The sequence below is a fragment of the Mercenaria mercenaria genome, chromosome 16 (assembly GCF_021730395.1).
Source record: "Mercenaria mercenaria strain notata chromosome 16, MADL_Memer_1, whole genome shotgun sequence".
Classification (NCBI taxonomy): domain Eukaryota; kingdom Metazoa; phylum Mollusca; class Bivalvia; order Venerida; family Veneridae; genus Mercenaria; species Mercenaria mercenaria.
Genome location: NC_069376.1, coordinates 50,272,532 through 50,297,438, shown reverse-complemented (window position 1 = coordinate 50,297,438; position 24,907 = coordinate 50,272,532). Strand labels below are relative to the sequence as shown.

Below are 24,907 nucleotides of genomic sequence, written 5' to 3'. Positions count from 1 at the left end.
TTTTGTGTCGATTTATTTATTCTCTAATTCATTCATTGTTCAGCATTCAGAAAAATAAAATAAAATATTTTACATTTATAAAATTGACTTTTAGCGGCGACATAATAAGTTGTTTCGCAAGGGTATGGCATTACCTTACTCCGTTACACATTTGCCTTTTGAAATTGACAATATTAAAAAAAAACATGTATCGGATTTTCAAGTCAGATAACTAGAATTTTATTTAGACATCTAAAACATATTTAGTTTCTGTTTATAAAACACCAGGTCCCAAGGTTTTAAAACTGTTAAAATATTAAAGGGACTAACCCACACATTTTAGGCCAAAAATAAAAATGTGAGTATCTGAAAGTGGCTAGTGGTACAAACTTATTGACATAAGCATTTTGCAAAATATTCTTATTAATAACCAAAATCATTGTGCATAGTAAACCGCTGCAACTATTTTAAATAATGCATAAAATTTACATACATTTTTTACCATTATCTACCTTTTAATTTCACCCAGTGTATCATTTTTAAGTGTCAATTATACATTCTATGCCAAACTTGTTGGAATTGAAGATGATGACAATTTTTACCTAAACTGTGGGAAGAGCAGAGGTTTGAGTCCTAAGACTACTCATATTACACTGCTTTAAAACCTCGGACCCGGCTCTGCTAAATCTTTGTATAACTTTCAACAAGTGTACAAACCACAACGGTTTGCTTTCCTGCTTCAACCTCTTAATTACTTTCATATCTTTATAGCTTCTTCTTCAGTGATGACATGAATAACGCTGAAACTAACACTAAACTGATATGTGAAATTCGATTAATTGTCCACAAGCACAGTTATTCTAAATTGTAAACTCTGTGGTGTTAACAAGGTTTATTTATGGCTTGGCTTAGTGACCTTAGTGACCTGGTGTGTGTCCTTGAAAAACAAAGTATTGTACTATTCATTTTAACTGTCAAAACATGTTTCCGGCTTTCATTATATTCTGTTCACACCTATATAAGATTAACATGAAAGCCAGAAACATGTTTTGACAGTACAAATAAATAGTATAATATCAAACAAAAATATATTTAGGCAACAATATTACAAAGTTTTATTACGTTTAGGCATTTTGTTTTACATCTACGGTATTAACAGTAAAATTGTGGACGGCACACGACGGACAACAATAGGAGACCGACTAAGAGCAATCACAACATTGTGCTCAGGTGAGCTTAACTGGATGAAATTTCACACAATTTATGATATTGTTGGCTAGTAGCATATATGAAATGAGGTACAGCTATGTTTCTACTTTTGTACATCAGATTTTATAACGTTTTCTTCTAGAATGGAAGTTAAATATCTTTAAAAATGATGGTCGGCGAATTGTAATAAGGAAAGAAGTTTATGAATTTTTCATCTAATATTCATCTTTCATCTCACATTTTTCAAATTGCAAAACTAAACACCGCACTTTAACAATTTAAATGGTTCTCTTTTAATTTTTCGCAAAGGTTTCGTAGGGTTGCAATTTTGTTTCGTTTATCCTTACACGAATAATAACAACAGTAGTTTGATGAAGATTCATGAAGCGGTTCATCCCCATTTGTAACAAAATAGCAGAGACCTTACGATATTGTTACACATCGAGTTTGATAAAAATCCATTATATTTTAGTGGTTAATGCGAAGAAAGGCATATCTACTTTTAGCTATAGCGGTCCCTAATAGGGCCCAAGTTCCTATATAAATAGATTTAGAAGAGGACCTTATAATGATGCTCCAGACCAAGTATGACAAAGATCCACCAAGCTGTTCATGAGACGCTGTATAAAGGCATTTCTAGTTTTAGCTGTAGCAGCCCCTAAAAGGGGTTAAATGTCCCAGCTGAACAAAGTTGGCTGCGGGCCTAATAAAGATGCTACAAATCAAGTTTGATTAGAATACATGAGAAAAATCAATTAAAGGATTTTTTTTATTTTTATTTATTTCTAAAATAGGCCAACTGAACCCGCTTTAACAAATGCATATTCGCTATTCATGAATCTTTGGACAATAACGTCACACCTATAAAAAGTGAAAGTCAAGCAAAACATACAATTGTAATTATTTCAATATTTCTGTTTCATAAGCAAAGTTTGACCGTAGTCATATCACATAGATAAACTGTATGCAGCATACCTTCATTTCAGTGTAATGAGATTCAGTCATTATATAGCATATATATAATAAAAAAACAGATTTCAACTGAGTTCAATATTTGTATACAATACTAAAGAAAAATATTCATATATAATAAATCATTTAAATAATTTATAACAAATATATCAAAGCAAACAAGTACTCATTTTAATATGCAATCTGAATAAGTCACAAAAGCAAGAAACCTTTTCATATACAGACGACAATTGTAACAAGGAAAATCTTTTGAAAAGCACTTCTCTACATAAAAGACTCTTATCACACCCTTATTCATGTGATACGCAGACCGTATTCAGCTCTTTCATTAATTTGATATATGTTGGTATTTGAATAGGTTTTTATCATATTTATTAAACTTACTTATCATTTTGAGATATATTAATAGTCTTGCTAAATATACTGAGCCAAAGTTAGCTTTAAAACTGTGAACAGCGTCGTTTAGGATAAACGCTTTGTCTACATTTCACTCAGCGTAGCACAATCAACAGAGTGAAAGAAATTGACACTCTCGTCCAATCAGGCAGAGTGTTGCATAAATCTTCCATTTTGATAAATTATCTATAATGCGTTATCATGTATTTTTGATTTGCAAACTGAAGTCACGTGGCATAGGTAACGAAAACGAATTTAGACGGCGTCGCCGAAAAAAATGTTTGAAACAACACCTCACTAAAAGCTTATGCAATCAACATTCAACAAGCAGTAGTACACAACTTTGAAAGGCTAGCAGAATTCTATAAAACGTTTGAGATTATACACATCAACAGGGCATTTCTTTACATCTATAAAACATTTAATTTAGTGAAACAACACATCAGAAAACTATTATGTAATCAGTATCCAACACTCAGTTTACAGATTGAAAAGGCCAACAAGCATCTTAGCCATCTGAGAAATTAAACATCAGCAGAATATTGCTTTATATTTCTTGAATATCTTAGAAACAATACATTAGACACATTAATTTTATTAGCAAACACCATTCGGTACAAAGCTTTAGAAGGCTAGCAAATATGTAAACCGTTTTAGGAATTATGCATTAGTAGAAATTTTGCTCTACGTATCTAAAACATTTTAAATGAACATATCGAAAAACATTCATGTAATCAGTTAACAGCATTCAGTACAAAGATTTATAAGGCTAAACCAATGAGGAAATTACACATCAGCAGAATATAGCATTACATATCGAGGGCTTAGAGCGAAACTGGTCTATCTTTATATAGAACAAGAGCTGTCTCCATAGGATGACACATGCCCCCGATGGCACTTTAAATGAATAGTTATGGCCGATGTTCGAGTTTAGGACCTTTGACCTACAGAGCTGGGTCTTGCGCGCGACACGTCGTCTTACTGTGTCGCACATTTATGCGTAGTTATTTTAAAATCCATGCATGAATGAAAAAGATATCGACCGGACACGCCCATTAATGCACTATCATGAAAAAAGACCTTTAACATCTAAGTGTGACCTTGACCTTTGAGCTACGGACCTGGGTCTTGCGCATGACATGTCGTCTTACTGTGGTACACATTCATGCCAAGTTATTTGAAAATCCATCCATCGATGACAAAGATATGGACCGGACACGCCCATCAATGCACTATCCCTTAATGTCTAAGTGTGACCTTGACCTTTGAGATACGGACCTGGGTCTTGCGCGCGACACGTCGTCTTACTGTGGTACACATTCATGCCAAGTTATTTGAAAATCCATCCATCGATGACAAAGATATGGACCAGACACGCCCATCAATGCACTGTCCCTTAATGTCTAAGTGTGACCTTGACCTTTGAGGTACGCACCTGGGTCTTGCGCGCGACACGTCGTCTTACTGTGGTACACATTCATGCCAAGTTATTTGAAAATCCATCCATCGATGACAAAGATATGGACCGGACACGCCCATCAATGCAATAACCTTTAATGTCTAAGTGTGACCTTGACCTTTGAGGTACGGACTTGGGTCTTGCGCGCGACACGTCGTCTTACTGTGGTACACATTCATGCCAAGTTATTTGAAAATCCATCCATCGATGACAAAGATATGGACCGGACACGAAAAATGCGGACAGACCGACAGACCGACAGACAGACGGTTCAAAAACTATATGCCTCCCTTCGGGGGCATAAATAGAAGCAGATAGACCAGTTTTGCTCTAAGCCCTCGATATATGAAATATCTTAGAAACAACATATCAGCAATCACTTATGTAATCAGCATTCAGTACAAAGCTTTAAAAGGCTAGCAAACATTTGAACCACTTACAAAATAACACATCATCAGAAAATTGCTTTACATATCTAAAGTAGTTTTGAAACAACACATCCAAAAATATGAAAATAATCAGCAAACACCATTCAGTGCAAAGAAATAAAAGGCTAGCAAATATCTAAACCATCTGTTAATTTACACATCACCAGAACATTGTTATAGATATCTAACACATTTTGAAACAACACACAATTAAACATTTATTAATTAGCGAACAACAATCAGTACAAAGCCTCACAATGCTAGTTTTATCTTAACATTTTTAACTTAATACATTAGCAAACATGTCTATTTTCAATAATCTACATCGGATATAAAACTGTAAGTGGCTAGAGTGTATTTAAAATGTTATTTTTGAAATAACCGTTTTTCATAGTCAGAGTACGGAAGTAATAATACGCTCTCTTGAATTACTGAAAGTCACGCCCTAGGAGTTGTTTTATTCACGTAAATATATTTTTGAAAATGGTGAGTAATGGTGCAAATAAAATAATTTCAGACTACTTCCTAGTGGCTTCTGAGAAAGATAATACTAGTAATCAATCTCCAGAGGAAAATGTCAATTCAGGGGTAATTATATTCCACAAGCAAAAGCTATTATTTACTTTTTAATCTCCTACAACAGGCCATATTCTTACGTTGCCTCTTGAAGCACTGTAATAAAAATACTGTAAGAAGCCTGAAATGTACAACTAACAATAATAAAATAAACATAAGGTTAAATGACTACTAAAACTGATTTTGACATTTTTACATTGCCATTTTAATGCTTTATTTAAGGTTATTCTTTCAAAATGAAAATAACAATGCAATATTGACTTATTTATGATGTTACCTAAGCTCACCACCCCTTGAAATACACAAGTAAGAAAGCATCTCCACATGATAATTGCATTGAAAGTGTATACAGGTTTTTGTATTAAAATGAAATACCATACTGTAAACTTATATACAACCACACCACTGACACATTTACCGTTATAGCATGAAAAACAGACAAAGTCAAGCTAAACTGATTTTTCATCGAAAATTGTTCTATGATTACAGATCACCGTTTAATGTAATTCTAAACAACTCACGTACTATTAAAAGTGCATATACAGTGACAGTCTTTTATATATTTTTACAACTAGGGTAATTACTGAAGATGATTAATACCCTCATATAAGGTAAGCAAAATGTTGTGCCTTTAAGTGTGACCTTGATCCTGAATCTACTGCCATGGGCTGTGCAGTCACGTCATCTTGATGATGTTAAAGAGACTAACCCATATATTTTAGGCGAAAATTAATTTCTCTCAAAAATCCATAGAATGTGAGTACTCTGAAAATGACTAGTGTTACAAACTTATCGGCATAAGAGTTTTGAAAGATATTTATATAAATAACTGAAAATTTGTGCAAACAGGAGAAAAACGTTGCAACACTTTTGAAATAGTGCAGAAAAAATTACATTTTGTTTTTGCATTTTTACCAATATCTTACTTTCACCCATTTATTTCATTTTTCAGTGTCATATATACATTCTATTCCAAACTTGGTGGAAATGAACATGTTGACAATTTTCACCCAAAATGCTGGCAAGTAGAGCTAGCTTAAAATTAATGGTTATAGTTTTATGAAAATACTCTCAGTGACATGGTGCAGATAAACATCTCAGCTAGTTGATATTTGATCTCTAAGAGATAATATTTTGTTTGAGCTTTAGGGCAGCTATTTTCTCAGAATGACCTGCAGTTATAAGAGTAGCATTACGCCTGTCAAAGTAAAGAGTTCTAATGTCGAAAGTATCATTATTACAGACTGGTATGATTCCAAGCTTTTGTTTACCATCAGAACTTATTTGTAGCACTTTCGCTGACCAAGCACCGCACACCAAGACATGACCATTATCATCTAGACATACAGCCCGAGCTCCACTGAGTTCTGAGTCAGTGAATGTATACAGGTGACTCCCTGAACTGTCAATAGTGTGAAGTCCTGTATCATAGTCCGCAATGTAAATGTTGTTGCCATTATCGCTAACTGCAATATGGCGAAAGTCGGACTGATGAGTGTACAATATACGCTGCATTCTACCATCAATACTATATAGATAGACCGAATTTTCATCTACAACATAAAGCTGGTTACCATGACAGTTGATTCCGTTACAACTATGACCTGTTTTAACTTTCCTGGTCAACGACATACTTTCTCTTACATCCACAAACTGCAGACTTTTTTCGGACATAGCTAACACAGCTTCATTGTTACCACAGTAACAAACACCCCAGGCTCTGCCAGGCAGATCACATACACCGATAACCTGATACCTTCCATTAAGTTTCTTCAGCCTACAGTTGTTGCTGTCTGATAGCAGAATCTCTCCGGTAGGTAACATACAACAACCTGTCATGTAACAGCCTGTTCTATCTCCATCAGTCTTGATTGAATAACTCTGCATACAATCGACGGACCATACATGTGCATTTGCGGTTGTTTCTGTACCGGTTACATTAGAATCTGATCTCAAGTTTGTTACACTGAAAAATATACAATATATTTTGAAAGACCTGTATCAGTCTAGTGTCAGAATGCGTCATTTAAGGGCTTCATGTGAAAAGTATATTATGCGTTTTAATTTTAAATGTGTCACTCTTAATAATATGTACATGTTTTATTTAAATTCAATGACAAAAAATGCCTTACCTTTTCAATTGTTCGGCTGAAAAATAAAATCACAATCATAAATGTATGGACATTTTATTTAGTAACATAATTATGCCTTTCAAACTTAAAGAAGTATATCTTTCCGACTAGTGTATTACTTATAGTTTTTATTTACAGCCGCCAAGCTGAATTGTGACAATTAGTTTTTGCTAGCGATTGACTGATACAGTGTCTTTGTTTATTGTAAACATAGAATATTTATGTATATATAATGTTTATTTAATGTTTATAGCTTATGTTGTATTGTTTCTCTGTCTTTCCGACTTAAAATAAAATTTATCTTATCTTATCTTAGAATGTTTTCATTTACACTCTAACTGGACAGACTTTGGATATTGATTAGCTCTTATAATAGGTACTCAATGTATACATAAAGTGTTCCAGTGATTTCTAGTATAAGTCTTTACGTGGTTTTATCCACCAAGAACTTAACACGAGGGCCTCGTACATGTTTTAATTTGAGTCAAGGTATCTTTATAATTCTATTTTAAGCTGCTGGTTACCAAAAAAATTACTATTACTGATAGCGAATGATATAAAAGTTTAAAAAATTGTACCATTTGTCAAAGAATCGAATGACAACTAATGTGTAGCAAGTAGCAAGTTCTGGCAATACAGGTTGGCAAATATTACCAGGATTGTAAATCGTATTCAGTTGTCTGTTATTACGTAAAATAGGTGATAGATGTAAACATCAAGAGAAACAACAAGAGACTGTGACATTTGTTTAATTAAGACATAGACATCCCGACTAGGAACAGCGACATATCTAAATAAAGAGATAGACATCCCGAGAAGGGTCTGCAACTAAATGTTAGGCATTCGTTTAATTTAGAGATTAGCATTCCGGCAAGCGGCAAGAGACAGTGACACTTGTATAATAAAGAGATAGCCATTCAGGCAAGGGAGAGTGACGTTTGTTTATTTAAAAGGTAAGCATCACGGCGAGGGACATCTTTTAATGTATGCATCCTGGTATTGGACAGCGACATTTGTTTAGTTAAGAGGTTGGTATCACGATATGGGACAGCGTCATTTGTTTAACTAAGAGACAAGCATTGTTGTAAGGAACAGCGATGTTTGTTCAACTAAGATCTAGTCATTCTGGCATAGGACAGCGAAATGTGAGATAGAATGAAAGTGCATGTTGTAAAGATTTTGTATGGTTGGGACATAATTCATAGAATATATCTGCCAAAATAATGGCCTATGTGTCATATGATGATAGGAAAGAACTGGTTGGGTTTGAAGTATATCCATCAAGTAATGACAGAGGGAGAGAGGTTACATCAACACTTTGAACTGTGGACGCGGCTACAGACACCGGAGGGAGTTGAATAGCTCTTGAATAAGGTGTCATGAATTTCGCTTATGCTCGGAATATGAGGTATATTTTAATCAAAAGTTATTTTTAAAATTGAACGAACTAATGCATAGACGAACAGACGGACGAATTTGCAAAAAAAAGAAAACATTTACCAAACGGTTTTCAGTATACCTATAATTCATACCTCTTTGTCTTCGGTGTTGTGCCAGTAAAAATCTTTCTTCTTCTGTTTCTGAAAACATCAATTTCAAACAGTTTCACTAAATGTTTTATTATAAAGCTGATATCACACAAACTAGATTCGACGATATTCCAGCATACATATAAACAAGTATACATATAATGTTTCCTGGACAATAAAGCAGACACATAATAAAAAAGTCATTTCGTGAATGCATATGTCGTTATTACATGGTTTATAAAGTTATATCAAACACTTTCTTCTACAACTTCTTCAACTGCAACTATATATATAAGATAAAACAATAAATAAAACCTAATCATTTACAAGTCTATAATTTTGATAAAGCCACTCGTGCCAGACAGACTTCCGGTACGGCGTAGGCTAAACAGAGAAACAGGACGGTAAAGATGTACACGAGTTCATCGACGTGGAATTTTTATGGGGTTCAAATGAAAAGGTAATACCGGTATCTGTAGTGATTAACAGGTCTTTGACATACAGACGAAGCTTTTAAATAAAGATAACCTTTGTCAAAACCTTTGTCAAAACCGCCGTAAATCTTATCTGACAACGTAACCTAAGGCACAATATATGACCTTTAGAATCATAATAAGATTTGACAAAGTGACATAGTTATTGACTTTTTAACTTCACCTAAGTGATATAACGATAAACGTGCTCAGCAGGTTTTACGTCGATCACAATAGAAACGTGCCCTCTCTTTAAACAAGTTTGGTTTATGATTTGATAAGTGAGCTATTTTTTTACCTTAAATGATCTGGTTTCAATATGACAAATGAAAACAATCTTACCAAATTTGATGTCTATCAGGAAGAAAATGCGATATATTATTCAAGAAGTTTATATGGGATTTGACCTTGTGACATAGTTTCAGACCCTAGATGACCCTGTTTCTAACTTGACAGAATTCTTAAAGACAAACAGTTTTACCGAGTGTCATGTAAATCAATTAGACAATGTGGCCTCTAGAGTTATTCTATTGTATGACATTGCGACCTAATTTTTGAATCCAGATAGTCTAGTTTCACATTTGTCCTAAATATTATGGAAAAAAAACTCGGAAGAGGCGTTATGCAGTTCCGGTAGGAAAGGGGGCATCTTGTACTTGTTTTTAACATTTGATACAGATTTCATAAAGCCAATCATTTCCATCAAGTGTAATGTATATCAGGTACACACTTGGGCCTCTAGAGTTTTCAATTGATTTTCCAAGATAATTATCTGGTGGCCTTGTTTTTGAACCAAGTCTACATTTAACAGTTACCTATAAATTTAAAAGACAATCATTCTATTTTTCTATTAATGGAATTAATGACCTAATTTGTGACCCAAGATGAACTAGATTTTACAAAGTAAATGAAAACTGCTGACTCTATATTAAATTTAAAAAAAGAACAAAAAAAAAAAAAACCAAAAAAAAAAAAAACAACAAAAAAAAACGCGAGTTTCTAAACAAAGCTTGACTCAACGGTAAAACTTAAGACGATCAAGATTTATAAATGATCTACATTCAATACACGCAAACATTCTGATAAAGTTTTGGTTGTGTCCTTTGATGCCAAATGATATTTTCACAGATTTTACGACTATCACAACAGGAGTCTTTCAGTGTCGTGTGGCGGCTGTAACAGGTATCCCCGTACTTGGACTCAGTGTTGTTATATTTTCTGGTTCTTTGGGATATTATAATGGAGGGCATTCAATTTTACTATTACAGAATTCTGCCGAAAGTGCTAGGGGGCGTGAGGGGTGTTGCATAATTCATTATCCCTCATGAACAGACTCAATCAAACTGCTGTTATGTTGCTTAGTTGCGTTCTATGCTTTCAAATGATTTTTTCACAGATTGTTCATTTAAGTACAAATAAAGCCTCTGGAGTATTAACAAGGCTTTTCTCTATTTTGATGTCCAAGTTTTTACACTTAACAACTTCACGACAATTGATACGTAAGACAATTCTTTTTCACAGTTCTCAATCGTGAAAAAATGTAACTTCCTAAATATATGTTTACTACGTATGACTGGCTAAACACTAAAATCCCATAATGTGTGAAAAAATCGGCCTGACTTAACAAAATGAGACTGGACAAACTATGCAAACTGTCCAGCACTATACTAAAATAGTAATTACATAACTTGTATAGCGTAAAAGTTAATAAATTTACAGTCCTTCTAAATCAGCTTGTGTTCAATTAAAAAATTATAGGTAAGAGTAGATTTCCCAGAAGCACAAAGCACCACAAACACCGCCCCAGAGCCACGCACCTGCAAAGTAGACCTACATCAAAAAGAAGCTGTAACGGAAAAATACATTGTTACATTCAATTTGCATGAATATGACTGCAAAGAAAACAATATATTATACCTTCCACGTAGAGTGTAGCTTCTGACCTTAGACCATTTGCCAGCACAGAGTATTTTCCTTCATCGGTCTCTGAAACATCTTTGATTTTTAAAATATGAACAGATCCTTCGTCAATGATTGTATATTTGTTTGACGGGTATAATCGTTGGTTTCGATAGTACCATTCCACATCGGTTTGGCTCGCGTTGAGTTCGCATAAAAATGTTACAGTGCTAGGTATGTCTCCTACCTCAATATCTGAGAGTTCTTTTATGAACTGCAAAGGCCCAAATGTGTCTGAAAATAAACGACGACATGCTGAATAAAAATGTCATTTTCTATTTACTAGAAACTGCAATTAAAGTAGTTCAATATCACAGATCAAAATATGTTCCCTTTGATGGTTTTTTCAGGCTTTATATCAATAAATCATGCAATACGATCAAGTTTTATAACAAAACATGTTTTTCTTAACATTGAAAAACTTACAAACATAGAAAGCTTCTTTATGTATTAATTGCAAACGCTATCTAACTGCTTCTTTTCAAAGTCAACTAGTTACTATTTTATGCGACATGAAACATTGTTTCAAGAAGGAAATATTTAGATACGTTGAGTTGTTAATGTATCTGTTCGAAATAATTTGCAACATGACTACCATTTTTTCATCACAGCGACAAAAAATGAATATCTAAAATGAATTATTTCTTTAATAGTGATCAAATGCATTGGAGGCATGATCTTTTAACAGAAATTTTACAAATTTATATATCATACCGGTAAAAATGTTTTGTTAATCAAACTAAAATTCAAATTTACGTTTTGATGAGGTGAGCCAGCCTGACTATATATATTCATATTATTATTTATCGAAATTATTGAGATATCAACAGTTCAAATACCTTGTATTTTCTATTTACGGATAATTATGGTTGATTTTACAACCTATTTACCTAACTGACTTTGTCTTCTGCATGTAACCTGTTTGTTAACATTACTTTTAGACTTTCATTTTGCAAGAGCTTGCTCAAAGATAGAGGATTTTAATGACAGAAATCTTCATATCACCAAGAAGTTATTACAACAGGGTTACCGTTATCATAAGCGACAGAAGGCTTTCAGTAAATTTTACTACAGATCGTCCGAACTGCTAGAAAAATACAATACTAACCTAAAAACACTTTTAAAACTTGGACTTACACACCCGGAATACTATGGAGATGTAGTTTATAAAATTCGGAAAATTAAACATAGTCCTTATTTTAATCAGATATTTATAAAAGGGTGCAACACCTTATGTACCAGTCACTTTATGTACCAGACACTTTATGTACCACTTTGACACTTAGTGTACCGCCTATATATTATATAGTAATTGTATCTCATTGTGTAGCACTTCCAATATGTGATAATTACCTGTGAAAACAACTTTGATTTAATCAGCTTAAGTCCATAGAATGTTGTTAACATTTCTATGTGCATATAATTTTACCTTATAAATTATGAAAATTAACATTTAAATTTAGTAAAAAACATTTAAAGTAACATAAAATGAAACATTTTCATCAAATCAAAACAAAAATGATCATAAAATATATATCATATATGTGGTACATAAGGTGTCCAAAGTGGTACATAAAGTGCTGGTACATAAAGTGTCTGGTACATAAAGTGACACATTCTTTGTAAAATGTGTTAAAAAGTTTATCATAAGAGGATACGATGCGAAAATCGTGAAGCACAGTGCATGTTTAGTGATTGTGTGTGTGAGTTCGGGTTTAACGTCTTTCTCAACAATTTTTCAGTCATATGAACGACGGTGTCTACTTGTAGCAGTAAGCACAATGCCCAACTTTATAGTGCTGCCTCACTGGAATATCACGACGTAGACAAATGACATGATACCCCACCCAGTCACATTATACTGACACCGGGCTGACCAGTCCTAGTACTAACCTCTTAATGCTGAGCGCCAAGCGAGGAAGCTACTAGTACTATTTTTTACGTCTTTGGTATGACGCGGCCAGGAATCGAACCCACGACCTCCCGCATTCGAAGTGGACGCTCTACCACTAGGCTACCGAGGCGGTTGTTGTTTTGTGATTGGCCACTTTACAGTTAATCGCTACGCTTTCGTATTGGATGGTGCGATGACTAATAAAGTGTAAGACTCCATGATGCTTTTCTCCTAAATCCTACATACAGCAGACGGAAGGAGTTGAATTTTGTCTTGCAGCTTTCTTAGTCGTGCCATTAAAAGTTAGGCTCTTGGTGCTCTAACTTTAGACAAGTTGTTGAGTACATTGGTGTAATTATACCTTAGATTACCTTAACTTTATGTTTTACTTAAATAATCTGGTAGTTTTTCGCTAATGTAAGAGCCTTTTTCAGCGGGGATTTTATTTACATTTTGTTGTCTAACTTGTTGAAAACAGGGTAAGTGCGAGGTTGGCATGCCCTAAACGCGTTTAAACCCCCGGTCTCCTTTATACAGGTTACTGAACGTTCCAAGGCGGTGCCCCTATTTTCAAATGGTTTTCTGTCTGTCTTGTATCTTCTGTTGCGTATGTTGTCTTGGTTGTTGTAAGCGGTTTTTCCTCCTTCTCCTTGCTCTCCCTGTCGCCCCCTCCTTCTCCCTTGCATTTGCGCTCCCCTGTTTTTGGCGTCCCCTCCCCCTTTACTATGAGTTGGTTTTCGTGCCCCCCCACCCCTTATTTTGGCTGCCGGGGTCCTGGGGCGGTGCACGATTGTTATTTTTTCCTGCTTGTAGGTGTGCATTTGTGTACCTATTGTCTTGAGCACAAGATAGCCGTTGTCGAGGATAAGATTCATGTGTTTTTGAATGTGGAAAATACGCACAAGCAAGAGTTCTACCTTGGACAACCTTCCCATGGAACATTAAATGTGTTTTATGCGGGGAGCAATTTACTATATTATGTATTGTTTATAATGTACATGCATTATGGGCCGGTGGCCTTTTGGTACAAATAAAAAATAAAGTTGAGTTAAGTTGAGTAAGTTGTGTGATTGTGGGTCTAAAGCGGTATCCTGCAGTGTTCTTGTACCTGACTTTGTCTGTTTTTCTATGTTAGTTAGTTGGGTGTGGTTGTGTATTTATCTTTGGTACATGAATGTCTGTGCTATTGTGGTTTACGTTGTACTGTAATTGTGATTAAGGAACATGGCATTCCCTTTGTATATTCATCCTTGTTCTACTTTCCCCTTCAACCTCCTCCTCCACCCTTTTTTCTACCCCTTACCACTTCCTCCCCCTCTATCTATATTTGGCATAAATTTATATGTACTTGTTAGATTTTTGAAGCAACCCGTCTGTAATATTTCTCCGTTACAGTTCTTGTTTAATGTCAGATATATACATGAAAGTGTGTTGTCACTAGGACCCTTTATTGTTATGTAATGAACAGAATGACAAAATCAATTAGTATTGTTATCGGCCTTTTGACCTAAGACAGTGCTCTTCTAATCGAAATGTGTTTACAGAAGTTTGGTTTTGAAGAATTATATAATTCTGATGTCAAGTGAATAAACGTATTGATTTCGTTTACATTAGCTTGTCAATAGATAAAATTAATTTTTGTTGTTTACCAAGTGAATGTAAAAATGGCCGATTTGCCTACCTTCAACCTTGACAAAACATTCTGTGATACAATTCCCGTATACACATGTGTATTTGGCGTCATCATTCACCGTAATATCTTTCACTACAAGCTGATGAAATCCGCCGTTTGAAGATATCAATGTTCGGCTATCTGGGGTGATAGGCTCACCATCTTTGAGCCATGTTACTGAGACATTAGACTTGGTTATGTCACACTCCAAAGTCAATGTCTCATGGATTTTCACAATCTTGTTTGATAATGGTCGAATCAGATCTGCAATATACAAAACATATTTTAGTAGACTTGCGCGCATCCTTAAATTTTAAGTGCATATTGAACAACTTCAATCATTCATTTAAATTGTTGGGTTAATCATTTGTTGAAGTTATTGTTAATGTAGGCCAAAGGAAACAATAAATAATTATACACAAAATTGAGCAAAATCTTTAACATATAAAATTAGTTTTAGGTGGTAATGTAGTGCAAATGTATCCGATATTTATGATAAGTTTTCCAAGATATAAATATTGTTTAAAGGGGTTGCTTATCTCTTCTTGTGTGAATGTATAGCTAAAGAACTATAAGTAATAGATCTTTGTTCTATAAAATCGTTCAGAAGAAATAAGCTTAACATTCTTGTTTTACTTATATTTCGACGGACCGTGACTTATAAAACTTCTTCCTTAAAACAAGTATGGGTATCATTCTTTTTGTTTGTTTTATCTGATAAGAAATTAACGTTATTACCTATTTCTTGTTTTCTCTGTTTTCTAAGATATTCGTCTCTAATGTTTCTGATTTCATCCCAGTAAATGCTCACACCTGGACATTTCTTTATCGCCTCAACTAACTGATCCAAAGTTGCATTAGAAGCACACCTATCTTTCCATTTTTGAAGCATTGTATAAATTTTCATCTCAACTTGTTTTATTTCTTCGTCTATATGGTCGATCTCGGCCTTTTTAATTTTAAGCTGAGGTCCCAGGAGACACCAGTTTGACCCTATCGCACACTGAGCCAATTTACTGAGTGTCTTTTCTGTCAATTGCATTTTCGGATATACTTCATCAATCGTATTTTCATAAGACCATTCTGCTTTTGCTCTTATGTTGTCAAAACTGTCATGGGTGACATTATCAGGACAAATGACATCTTCGTCTTCTTTGAAATGCGTTAATTGACTACTACCTCCTGGACCATGATATGCGTGGTTGCATCTGTATGCTGGTACAAAAGGTTTGCTTCTTCCCCTCTCGGGATACCCCAACCTTCCGAATTCATGCAGCACAATAGATTCAACGAAACGCCTAAACACGTCGGTCGGATGACATTCAATTTGTTTTGACAGTAGATGCACGACTTTCAGTTCTATTGTTCCACTGTCTTTCCTCTGTTCTAACAGCCCTGCATGATTTCTAATGAGTTTCAAAACACATACGTTTTCGAATAACAACAGTTTAGTGCCAAATTTAACGACAGGCCAAGTTCCAAGAGCCGCGGCTAGAGCCTTATTAAACACTAAGTGTACAACCGATGACTTGGCAAACTTCATTGAATATCGAACTTGTGACTGAGTTTTTCCAGAGAGAAAACGGAGCATTTCTTCCTTCGAGCTATGATCCTTTAGCAAGGTAGGCACAATAAACCAATCTTTCTGCTTTTTTTCTTCAGAATTTACGTTGTATTCAACCACTTCTGCTATAATGTTTTGTTTCGTCAGGAATCTCAGGAGGACATCTTTATGCTTCATCAAATCCGGTTGGTTTATCCAAACCTTGTCAATGAGTTGACGCGTTAATCTGCCTTCTTTTGACAAAACTTTCCAGAGGGAACGAATATCAGGGTCATTTTTGTAAAACTGTTCTGAGGTAATGATGCATTTAAAAGCATCTATTAAAAATTGTGGATCCAAGCAAACGAAATCTGATATCACGCCTTCATCGTAGAAAAACAATGTGCCTTTTTCATGATGATAATGCAAAAAGAGCTTTAGCTGTTCTTCATCTAGCAGGGGATGTGTATTCTTTTTGTCCAATTCTACTACATCTTGAAATGTGATTATGGATGTTTTCAATGCTCTAAGAGCTTTTTCTAGTTGTATCCAACGTGCAGGAATCTCGACAGGCTGTACTAATTCTGTATGCTTTTTCAAGATAAAGGAAAGGAGGTCTGCAATACCGGGATCTGAAATGTCATAATTATCCACAGCAAAGTCTTCCTTCTGGATATGGTATATAAGGTCAGTGCCGTCAAATAAGCACCTGACCTTCTCGAAATATTCTTTCCATAATCGATCATTTCCCTTAAGTTCGTCTTTATGCGTACCAACAAGTACAATCTGCGGGTCAGGACCAACGTATGAATGTATTGATTCTATCCAGAATCTCGCAAAATATTCCATATTTCTATCACCAGTCTCTCCAGGATACTCTTCGTCCAGTACAATTGTTTCCAAATCTTTGGTTAAATCAAAAACTAAAAGGTATAAGGCTCTCCTGCTGTGAAACAATGTATGAGTGGCATAAAATATGTACTGACCCCCAAAATCCCAGATATCAATGAATTTTTTCAGATGTGTACTTCTCCTCTTCTACTATATTAGAAAATAACGCCATCTCTTCTGCAGACAATGTCATCCGTTTTCCCTCTTTGATTTTAAGTCGTTGCGGTAATGCATGCCGGCTTAAATCGTCCCAGTAATCGACCTTGCTTATAAAAGTTTCCTCAGCAACATAAGGGTTTGTTTCAATTGGTTGTGTTTTGTTTTCTATTGTGGCCAGCTCCGAATTATCATGTGTTAAGCACCCTTCCAAATGTGTTTCTTGTATTTCCGATTTTATTGTTGGTTCTATCGAGCGTGCAATTGTTGCAAGACGATTGACAAATTCGTGACTTTCATTTTCGGAGGATGTAAGTATATGTGTTCCATCGGGAGATGTTTGACATTTGTATCTGTTGATTTCTATACCATTTGTAGTTGTGACTTTTTCGCAGGTTTTTCCAATTAGTCTCTTTGCTAATGACGATTTTCCTTGGGCGTAATTACCAATGATGTTAACTCGAAGTGTATTTTCTCTCTCCTTTCCTTTTCGAAGTGCTTTTTTGTATAATAATAACTTGTAAGGATCAAAAGCCACTTCATCTGGAACTGGAAAATGATGAAATGAAATAGATAACTGTTCACAGTGTACACTTGGTTAATGCAATGGCTTAAATAATAGAATGAAACAAAACTGAAGAACTAGTTGTTGTGCATGTATGACACAAAAACCAAAACTTTTAACAATGCCACAATAAAAAATATAATATACTTATACATTACACTTCTATTGTAACAATTAATCAAACGTCACCTACTTGGAACACATGTATAGTATTTTCAACTAGGTCTATAGGCATTTGACATAAGACAAATAGCCGATAACTGAGGTATGCCTGAGTCTTATGAATTTATTTAATATCATGATATGTTATTATATCTAAGTCTTGTCCATGTTTGTTTCATTCACCAATACATATCCGAATATAAAGAATGGTTAGGTACACATAATGCTGTTTACCACCCGCAATTAACTGAGATACGCCTAAGTTTAATGAATTTATGTAATATCATGATATGCTATTTTTTCCAATTTTTGTCTCATCCGAATATAAGAAAAAATGGTAGGTACAAATAAGAATGTTTAACCTCCGCAATACATTTTGCTTTCGCCATCGCATATGACACGGTCTCTTCTATTTGGCCATTACAAGTCAATCTTGATACAAGTGCTGCAGAGCCAGATTCAACTGTTATACCTAACAGAAATTAATTGCATTGATAAAACAAAAAAATTAAACTTCTACAATGTTCATTAAAGACAGATTTAGTAATAACGTGTTTCATAAGATATGATGGGTTATCACGTGTTTGACGTCGTGCAAGTGAAATAAAACCATATCGCCGGACTGTTCGGTCTTAAAACTCTCCTCTAAATGCTGAGCACCAAGCGAGGAGGCTCCTAGTACCCTTTTTATTGTTCGCCAGAGACGGAACCCTTGTCCTTTCGCACTCGGAGCGGCCGCTCTACCACAATACTAAGATACAGAGGTTGTCATATTTGTACATAAATCTGTAAACATTGTACTGATTTGTTTATAATGTTCAGATTAATTGTTGTGTTCTATGTGTCCGTCCGTCCTCATTTGTCTTGCGACATGTAGCAATGTGTGACTTACTACAGAAAAAAAAAAACAAAACAGAAATGGAACATTATATTAACAAAAGAAAGAAAAAAAAAACAACAAGAGGGTCATGATGACCCTGAATCGCTCGCCTGAGTAATATGGGCCACATGTTTCAAATGACAAACTGATGCTAAAATATTAGAAAGTAGGTCAGTAGGTCACATTCATGGTCATTGAAAGACAGTTTTAAAATTGGTGCGCAAAACTGTACATGTCATCCAAATTTTAAGGCTGTATCTTAAAAAACAAGAAAGTAGGTCAGCAGGTCAGGAGGTCAGGATCACAGACAAGTGATCCCTAATCGCTTGGATCATCAGGTAATTATAATTAAACAGTCTAGGAAATATGACCTGATAATTTTGAAGTATTTTTTCTTATGTAACTCATAATTAAAACAGGTGACCCCGGGGCGGGGCTTCTTTTCACCCCAGGGGCATAATTTGAAAAAAAAAACTTGTTAGAGATCCACCAAGCAATGTTACACACCAAGTATCAAATGCCTAGGCCTTGAACTTTCAGACAAGAAGATCTTTAATTTTTTTCCTATATAAGTCTATGTTAGACTTGGTACCCTCAGGGCAGGGCCTCTTTGTACCCTAAGGACGACATAATTTGAACAATTTTGGTAGAAAAACACTAGGAAAGGCAACATACTTAATATCAAAAGCCTAGGCCTTGCAGTTTCAGACAAGAAGATTTTTAAAGTTTTTGTTTTCCTATATAAATCTATGTAAAACATGAGACTCCTCGGGGCAGCCCCTTTTTTCACTCCAGGGGCATGATTTGAACAATGTTGGAGTAGAGGACCACAAGGCAATGCTACATACAAAATATCAAAGGCCTGGGTCATATGGTTTTAGACAAGAAGATTTTTAAAGTTTTTTATTATATAAGTCTATGTAAAACTTATGACCCCCGATGCAGGGCCTCTTTACAACCCAGGGGCATAAATTGAACAATTTTGGTAGAGGACCACAAGGCAATGCTACATACAGAATATCAAAGGCCTAGGTTATGTGGTTTTAGACAAGAAGATTTTTAATTTTTTTTTACCATATAAGTCTATGTAAAACTTGTGACCCCTCGTGGTGGAGCCTCTTTTCACCCCAGGGCCACAATTTGAACAATCTTGATAGAGGACCATAAGATGATGTCACATGCTAAATATCAAGGCTCTACGCCTTGTGGTTTTGGACAAGAAGATTTTTAAAGTTTTTCCTTTCCGTTGCCATGGCAACCAGAATTCTGCATGGAATTAAATTCTTTGAATAATTTTGAAATGGGACCACCCAAGGATTATTCCTGTAAAGTTTGGTGTAATTCTGCCCAGAAGTTTTCAAGAAGAATATTTTTTTTGAAAATGTTGATAGACGCACGACTCACGACGCACGACTGACGACGGTCGACGGACATTGAGCGGTCACAAAAGCTCACCATGAGCCTTTGGCTCAGGTGAGCTAAAAAACAAAACGAATTGTGAATGGTAATATATGCATATATATGTATAACTCCGCTGGGCTGTTTTGTTGATTATGTTAAAGGTACTGGCCTCCAGATCAACAAACAAAAAAAAAAGAATTTAGGTATCAGGAAGTCAATGCTATATTTCTTAAGAATGCTTTGAATTTATTAAAGACAGACTGTGTTATTGAAACACATGCCAATTAGTTAGTTGTTTTTAGTAAATCGAAAAGCGTTTGTAACGCTTTACTAGTAATTTTAAATATCCATATTTAACTATCTTTACATTTCCTCCGTGGCGATACTGATAAAGACTGCGGAAAAGTTTTTATTGCCGCGGCGGCCCTCGTTCGATTCCCGACGCGGGCATCATTTTGTCTAGATTCAACATTTTAAAAGATAGTTTAGAAACAAAAACTCATATTATGTTCATAATATGACCAAACTTAATTTAATAGAAAGATCACTTTTAGCCAAAATTTAGAGGTCAGTGCCTTTAAGAGTATCTCTTCATTAAATCTCTTTGTATAAAAACAATTATAAACAATGCTTTACATTTTTTGATTGTTATAATTATATGGTTTGATGGGTCGTGTTATTTTATAACATGTAACGGGTATATAGCTATGCTCAGTACTTGAAAACCACAAAACATAATTGAGCCGCACCATGAGAAAACCAACATAGTGCATTTGTGATCCATGCTAGTCGCAAATGCACTATATTGGTTTTCTCATGGTGCGGCTCATATTAATGACAGCGATTCTATGTTTAAGAGGAAAACAAAGAGAGGTTTAATTGTCTTTGTTATACTGATTTAAGAAAGTAAAATTACTAATTTATATAGAAAAGGTAATATGATAAACAAATATGTGATTCTTTTGAATACAACATTAGACTTAAATTGATTAAGAATACAAGAAATGTTGCAGTACAATAGGCTAGTTCACGTCAACCTGGCTACATAATCGTGTTTAATGTTAATCTTCTCAAGACGCAATCAGTATACTCTACAGTTTTACATACTTTAAAGGTTGATAGTACTGTAAAGAAAATTACAAATGTAGCTTTTGATATTTCAGTAGCATAACGGGAAGGACAGAAAATCAATCTAAAGGCTTCATTTTCTTTTTTATAATGAACAAATGCGCGATCATATTACATACGAGTACAATATTTGCAACAATGCGTGACCCCATTACATACAAGAAATAATATTCCCAGACGAATCTTGAGAGTATTTTTGTAATAATTCTGTTTGACGTCGTGGGAGTAAGTGTAATATAGCCATTACATAATTTTTGTATTACACTAAATAAAATGTTATAAAACTTACGTTGACTTTGTCTATAAAATGTAAAGCAGGGAGAAATGTGATGTTTCAACAGGAAAAGCTAACGTGTTATGAGAATATAGATTTGTGTCTTTTTTTTTTCAATACTGAATTTATCAAATTGACAAACTGAGTAAAGAGTAAAGCATTTTACTGTTTTATTCAGATCTTGTGATAAATTCAGTATGAAAAGACACTTTTGTATTACTGTATATTTCCTTTTAGAATATTAAAATGTTTTGGCTTTCAATTTTGACTGATGTACCTATAATCGATTTATCACTGCTCAAATAGTTTTCTGCCTATATTCAAGTAAACTAATAGAAACTGAAATTCTGGATAACACGGAGAAGGAACATACGGGGCTGGCAGCAGACAGAGACATGAACCTGAACAGTGTGAGCTATCGGGCCTAATGGGGGTACTGTCCTCAGCACTGATTAATTTTACCAGGTGCCCTTTATGTTGGATAGAACCTGATTAAACTTGAAAACCCAGAGCATATTTCAGATATCGAATCGTATACTGTAGCGAACATCCCGTCCATATGTACCTCTAACAACCGTGATTTAATATTAAAGTAATACGAAATAAAATAGCTTAATAAGTAATACGAAATAAAATAACTTAATTTCTTTTTGTAAGGAAGACGTCACGTTTTATTAATTCAAAATACTTGTATCCATGAGTCGCCTACCTGTTTATCACTAATTGGACGTATGCCAATTTCATATGTAAATTAGTTACAAATCGATTGAAAAGCAACCTACATGAAGATTATAAGGACTTTGATCAGTCTACTTACTGATAGTACCTCTGGGTATTTCCACTTTTGTTTGGAAGCCCTGAAATTATCCCTAATTTTTATTCCAATGAACTTTCGGTTTAGAGGTATATATACGAAGTTATGATTTAATCCGTTACTAATTTGACAGACACTTTGAGGTTTGTCAAATCGATATATCTAATTACTCCGGGCATAGTTAAGCTTATATTTATAATGATGATTAACGCTGGTAACCCAATGTAAAATACGTGTAATTCTATAAATATATTTAAATAAAACTCTGCTTACTTTCGTTTTTAATTGCGGAAAATAACTTAGTATTCACCTTGAAATCGGTGACACTTTAGTAGGAAATCTGCTAACGAGGCTTGATATGTGTTGCGTGTTTGTGTGTGTGTGGGGTGGGGGGGGGGGGGGGGGGGGGGGGGGGAAGGTTTAGCGCCTTCAGTCATATAAAAGACGGCGTTTACTTTTCTACTTTAAGCAGTGAACACAATGCTCAACTGTATAGTGCTGCCCCGCTGGAATATCACGCCGTAGACACGTGACATGATACCCTACCACGTCACATTATACTGGCACTGGGTTGACCAGTCCTATAGTACTATCCTCTTAACGCTGAGCGCCAAACGAAGAAGCTGCTAGAACCATTTTATCGTCTTTTTTATGAGGCGGTCTGGGATCGACCCACGGCCTCCCGCACTCGAAGCGAGCGCTCTACCGCTAGGCCACCTCGGTTGGAGCCGAGTAAGAGTTCGCAAAAGGTTTGTTGCAGCTATGATACCTCTTGTACATAAAATGGGACCATAACGGGGAGCCCAGTGGGGTCTATAGGGTCGGAAACCCTAATGAAGTTATTGTTATGAATTTATAAGGCTTTACATGTGTCTCAGTAATCATGAAAACGCAAGTAACGGAAAGAAAGGACTTTACGCCCCGTAAGCCTTGTCTGTGACTGCAAGTAAAAAAAAAAAAGATGATATTATCTGCTTAACGGTATTTTACATTTAATTCAGAATGATAAATGTGGGATAACCAGGGCTTTTTCTTGTGTTCAGAAAATCGATCCTCAGTTACGATTATGGCCAATTGCCAACACGTAGTTGTTTTACGGCCAAATCCAACTTGAGATTAAACAAAATTTGTATCAAACATTTTTAACTATATCTCCTTCGATAACACTGCAAATGATAAGGAAATCTTTGAATATGATATTTCAAGGTAACTAGAAAACTAGGACGAATCATAGGAAAACCTTGTTAACACCATAGAAACTTCCCTGTTTGCTTGATCTTAATAAACTTTGTTAGATTATTGACTCTTTAAAATGGGCAAGACCGAAACAGGGTTAAAGATCGTCAAAAACTATGTTACTAGGTCAAATTTATATAACAGAGAAGCCGTGTGAACAGAATACTGGCTATATTTTCTATGTGATCTTCGTAAAAGGTCGTCGGATTGTTTGCCTCCGAGAAATACAAGTCAAGTTTGAAAGTGGGTTGCCTGAGTTCGAAACCTAGGCCTAGGTCAGATGATAAAAAAATTCTTTGTTAACAGTTCTTGTCTTTTAGGTCTTCATCAGAAATCATTCTATTTTCGAGAACAGGTAAGTACAGATGACCAATTTACTTCACTTTTGCAGATGTGTTGTCAAGAAACAAATATATGGCTCCATGATAGGCAGTGGGTTTTACCATCTGTGTCAGTATTTATTTGTTTGAATAGCAGAAATTTTATATCCAGCACATTTTTGTCAAGCGTTGCTGTTTGTGGAAATATTAAACTACCTAAATTGTTGTAAAATAACAGCATACTAATATGAATTGTGTCTGCAAATATCTCTGAAGCAATATTTAGATATATTAAGCAAGGACATGAAATATAAAAATAATAAAATCAATTTATTAAACGCAACACATATAAAACACAATATTGGGGTAGTATTAATCAACATTCGAATTAAGATCAGTAACTATTTTACTATTAACACTATTGTTTTAAAGCAATTTTGTAGTAAAAATTTGCTAAACTGTCTGCAGCTGAAATTAGGTATACAGGCAAAACTTAATCATAACTCACTGTACTGTGCTAGTTTAACAACGGAAAAGGCGAATGAAAAGCATTTTGGAGTCAAGTTTTGTAGACCCGCACCTTGGCGAACGGATTCAACATACTATTTTGTCATATCCACACATTTATATTTTAGATTGGACAGTGATATTAAATTTAGTTCAATTTACTTCCCACAACTGTATAGCTGTTTACGTCAGAAGGATATTGTTTATCATGTAACATAATTTATTTATAAAGATTAGTAATTTTATACGTTTTAAGTAAATATCTATTAGATAAAATATTTTAGTGAAAGATATGGCCCTTGGATATCTTTAAGCATACACGTGTTTTCTTTGAAATTTTGAATCATGTTTT

The 24,907-nt window shown here is 34.8% G+C and overlaps 1 protein-coding gene across 6 annotated transcripts; it reads right to left on the bottom strand.

The window, feature by feature from the left end:
- Nucleotides 1-3,093: 3,093 nt before the first annotated feature.
- LOC123539700 (uncharacterized) lies at nucleotides 3,094-22,685 on the bottom strand. 6 transcript variants are annotated; one of them, XM_045324428.2, is made up of 8 exons: nucleotides 22,496-22,684; nucleotides 18,358-18,467; nucleotides 15,417-17,817; nucleotides 14,688-14,942; nucleotides 11,071-11,346; nucleotides 8,684-8,731; nucleotides 7,152-7,167; nucleotides 3,094-6,985 (listed from the first exon to the last, which is right to left on the bottom strand). In XM_045324428.2, the coding sequence occupies exons 3-8, from the start codon at nucleotides 17,068-17,070 to the stop codon at nucleotides 6,139-6,141; spliced, it is 3,096 nt and encodes a 1,031-aa protein (XP_045180363.2). In that variant the 5' UTR covers nucleotides 17,071-17,817; nucleotides 18,358-18,467; nucleotides 22,496-22,684; the 3' UTR covers nucleotides 3,094-6,138. The 6 variants fall into 6 exon arrangements, with proteins under 6 accessions (XP_045180363.2, XP_045180360.2, XP_045180362.2 ...); XM_045324425.2 differs by having other exon boundaries at nucleotides 18,369-18,467; XM_045324427.2 differs by having other exon boundaries at nucleotides 18,369-18,467; nucleotides 22,505-22,684.
- Nucleotides 22,686-24,907: the final 2,222 nt, after the last annotated feature.

Bases quoted from the DNA above. Each gene is read 5' to 3' on its own strand.
- LOC123539700 (XM_045324428.2), bottom strand. From the start codon at position 17,070: ATGGAATATTTTGCGAGATTCTGGATAGAATCAATACATTCATACGTT. The intron at 14,943-15,416 runs GTAATAACGTTA...TGTATATTGCAG, and splicing joins ACAGAGAAAACAAGAAATAG to ATCTGATTCGACCATTATCA. The intron at 8,732-11,070 runs GTATAATATATT...TGATGTTTTCAG, and splicing joins AGCTACACTCTACGTGGAAG to AAACAGAAGAAGAAAGATTT.